This window comes from Nestor notabilis, unplaced genomic scaffold, assembly GCF_000696875.1.
Source record: "Nestor notabilis isolate BGI_N333 unplaced genomic scaffold, ASM69687v1 scaffold793, whole genome shotgun sequence".
Taxonomy (NCBI): domain Eukaryota; kingdom Metazoa; phylum Chordata; class Aves; order Psittaciformes; family Psittacidae; genus Nestor; species Nestor notabilis.
In genome coordinates, this window is record NW_009923055.1 from 20,798 (window position 1) to 24,403 (window position 3,606).

Sequence of the window (3,606 nt, forward strand, 5' to 3'; positions counted from 1 at the left end):
CTTAAAAATCATCTATTTTCATTTCTGTTTCTCCATTTCCAGAGCTCTCAACACAGTGGCTCCTCTACCTCATTAGCATCCACCAAAGTTTGCAGCTCTATGGATGAAAATGATGGACCTGCAGAAGGTAACATTTGAAGGCTGACATTTCAAAGCAGTCAGTGTAGTGATAACAGCAGCTGTGTAGGAAATGAGTCATTCTTCCTGCCGGAGAAGGTGGGAGCACTGAGGGTTGGATGACTCTCCATGAGGAGGCTCATCAGTCTTAGCAAACCAATTAGGTTCACTGTGGTTCAGAATTGATCTGGACATCACTGTTCAAAGGTGTTTTTATTGCAGGATACTCAATATACTAGTTCCGCAGGTGACACAGTGTTGAGTGGATTATTTTAGTAATTTTTTTGTCTCATCTGTCGTGGTGCTAAAGAACATACTGCAGTCCTGGGTCTTCATTCAAGAATGATTAGTCTTACCCCATATTAGGGCTTTGAGCAAGTTGGCTAAGGGATAGTGTCTGCTTGCATACTGCCAGTTCACAAGCACATAGACATGTGTGTGTTTGTTCCCATCTGACAGTAACTCTACATGCTGCCTGTGAATTCAGGCAAACCCCAGCTCCCTTGTATCGTAACATTCACTTTTAATATTAAACTGAGACAAAGGACAGATAAAAATATAGTTAAAAGCACTATCTTAAAGAGTGTAAATTCAAGTCACATTTCTGAGAGGCATATTTTTTATTGTTATGATATTTATATGGTAGTTTGTATCAGCTGCAGTTTACAATCAGCTTTTAGAGGCATGTTAGGTATTTGTAACACACTATTTCAAATACATTTAGAAATAATGGTACATGAATGAGCACTAAAACACATGAAACTGCAAACTTTTCTTATGCTTAGACACTGTGTAATGCAATTTTACCTAAACATCTGGCACCCAGGTTGCATGTGAGGTAGTATTATTGAGAACATTTGTTTAAAAACTAAATATTTAATACTGGGGGAGGGGGAGAACTAGCACTTAGCACATGAGGAGTTTTATGGATGTCTCAGTTTACAGGATGTAATAAAATAAGTGCCTGAGTGTTGGACTTCTTTGGTACATATATTTAATCATGCTGTGTCAAGGAGTTCCAGCCCTTTTTGGAGGCTGGTCTGCGCTTGTGCAGATCACAGGGGCCTTTTCATAATTAAAAAAATACAATTTTGGTTTTGTCCCGGGGGCATATTGCAGTGGGAATGGTAAACTATGTAACAGTCAAATGGTGGTATGTTTGAGCCCCCAGAAGTCTTATTTTTCATTATTGTATCTGTGTGAAACCTGTTGAGTGTATACAATGTCAGCAGCATGGTTTCACTGTACAGTAAGTGAGATACTGACTCTGAATGGTTTCCAGGCTCCATAACCATAGACTTAAAATGCATGTTATGTGCAACATCTGTGTTTCCTTCACTAACAATAAAAATGTACTAATGATTCTTTCAGAAGTGTTGGAGGAAGGTTTCCAGGTTCCAGCATCAATAGCAGAGCGATACAAAGTTGGAAGGACTATAGGAGATGGAAATTTTGCTATTGTGAAGGAGTGTATAGAAAGGTGAGGAGCATAATATACTTATTACTGTAAAAACAATTATTAATGCTGTGGGTTTTTTAAATCATGTCCTTAGTTGTAGAATATGGGACATATAATAAGGTAATGTCTCAATGACAAATGGAAAAACTAGAGTAATGCCCTCTCATATGAAAGAAAAGAGTGAGTCCAAGGAACAATCTATGAATTTAATTCTTTGTGGCTTTTATATGTGTTTTTCTGCTGCACTCTGCATGATTTTACCAGTTCTTTGTGTTAAATCTTTCTCGTTCTGCTGAAATAAGATCTTTTCTTGCAGTATATTCTTGCAACTCTCCCTTTACATTAGGCTGGTGAAACATTTCACATGTAGGTGCATTCTGTAAAGATGTCAGGAAGTTTTGTGTGTACTGGTGGTGGTGAGCACAAAGGACTGATTTTGGATCCATCTATTCTTCCATCTGACACTGAGGAATAACCTGTTCCATGTTTATCTTTAATTACATGGGCATCTATCTCCTTCTTGCCTGCTTTATGCCATTATATGAGCTCCATCCAACTTAGGAGACTGCACTTCAAAATCTAACTTCCTCAGTGCCCTTTACTATTGAGAAGTGAGAACAGTCCCCTTTAAAGACTGATTTTAGACATCCACTCCAGATTAACAAGTCACTTCAGCTGTTGGTGTTGCTAAAAGTGTCCAGGTTGACTATCTATCTATCTCAGGTGTTTGGTTTTAAATCTGGCCAGGCAGGTCATGAGCGAGGTTCGAACTGGCTTTACCCAACATTAAGAGTGTAAAAAATAGGGAACTAAGACAGAAATTCTCTGAGAAGAACTGCAGGTGCCTTTTGGTGGTATTGTTAAAAATAGGAGAATATGGGATAAAAAAGACAGAAGGTATTTCACCTGCATGTCAAAGGATTTTAAGATCTCTCATGTTATACAGTAGTAGTGCAGAGAAAGCAAAAAAATTCCAGAGCTAGAGATGTCCAAAAGAAAGAATAGAGGTGTCAAGGTCTGATAACAAAATTCCACAAGTGAAGCTGTGTATCTGCTATTACCATGTCCTAGAGAGAAGACTCTCACAGAAGACTGTAACTTCACCTCTGAGCTCAAAGAAAGAATTTTAGCCTGTAAGAATATTGTATTAACCCTAGAGACTGAGTAAAGATTAGATCTCATGGCAGATGCTGATAAATTAGCTTTGCTGGTTTTAAACTAGAGTCTCTGGAAAAAGACAGTTCCTGCTCTCTATCTCAAAGTGTCTGGCAAAGTCGGAGACCATGAAGACAGCTGTTGGGGAAAGCGGAAGAGTGTATTTTGTATCAGCTGACAGTGTGCTTGTGGGACTTGCCCAAAACTCTCATGTGCCCCTTAGAGCTCTGTCAAACTGAGATCCTGGTGGAGCTGGTCATCTTGAGGGTGATAGCTGTTCAGATCAAACCCTAAGGTCTGAACACTAGACTGGGGAATCTGGAAACCTAAAGGAAGCAAACAAAATAATATGAAAACAAGAAAGCACTGAAACACAGCCCATGGAGAGGGCATGACTGATGAAAAGCATGGGTGAAAACACAGAACTAAGAAAAGAGGAAAAAAGCAAGCTAAAAGTAAAGTGAGCAGTGACTGGGAGAAACAGATTACAAGACAAAATAGTAAAAGGTTGAGGTTTTGATACACTGTCATTCAGCTGAACATGCTAGTTGTGCTGAGAGATGGTTCAAATGTGCTAGTGTGCATTTTACAAATCTTTCTCAAGCTGAGAGAAAAGGCATGAACAAAATTAAATATAGGTCTCACCACACCTAAGTATAATACCGATCACAATATCCTTGAGACCGAAAATGAAAACTGTTTCCTGTCCTCTTGTCTATACCACTGGTCCCAGAAGTATCCGGTAACACAACGTACCTAGTGAATATGTGCTCAAATGGCATGATTGTTCAGGTATTCCCAGATACATACTTTTATGGTCTCTGAGCTATACAATTCCAAGATCCCATTTGTGTCAGAGTTACTACCTCGGAAGA

General features: G+C 39.0%; 1 protein-coding gene across 1 annotated transcript in view; it reads left to right on the forward strand.

The window, feature by feature from the left end:
- Positions 1–42: 42 nt before the first annotated feature.
- The window catches only part of LOC104403684 (serine/threonine-protein kinase DCLK1-like), a gene marked incomplete at its 5' end in the record, with an annotated part of 45,316 nt that continues 41,752 nt past the window's right edge, over positions 43–3,606 (forward strand). Inside the window, 2 exons of the mRNA XM_010011917.1 lie at positions 43–127; positions 1,489–1,597. Of these exons, the coding sequence (XP_010010219.1) occupies positions 43–127; positions 1,489–1,597 (194 nt within the window). The remainder of the gene's footprint in view (positions 128–1,488; positions 1,598–3,606) is intronic.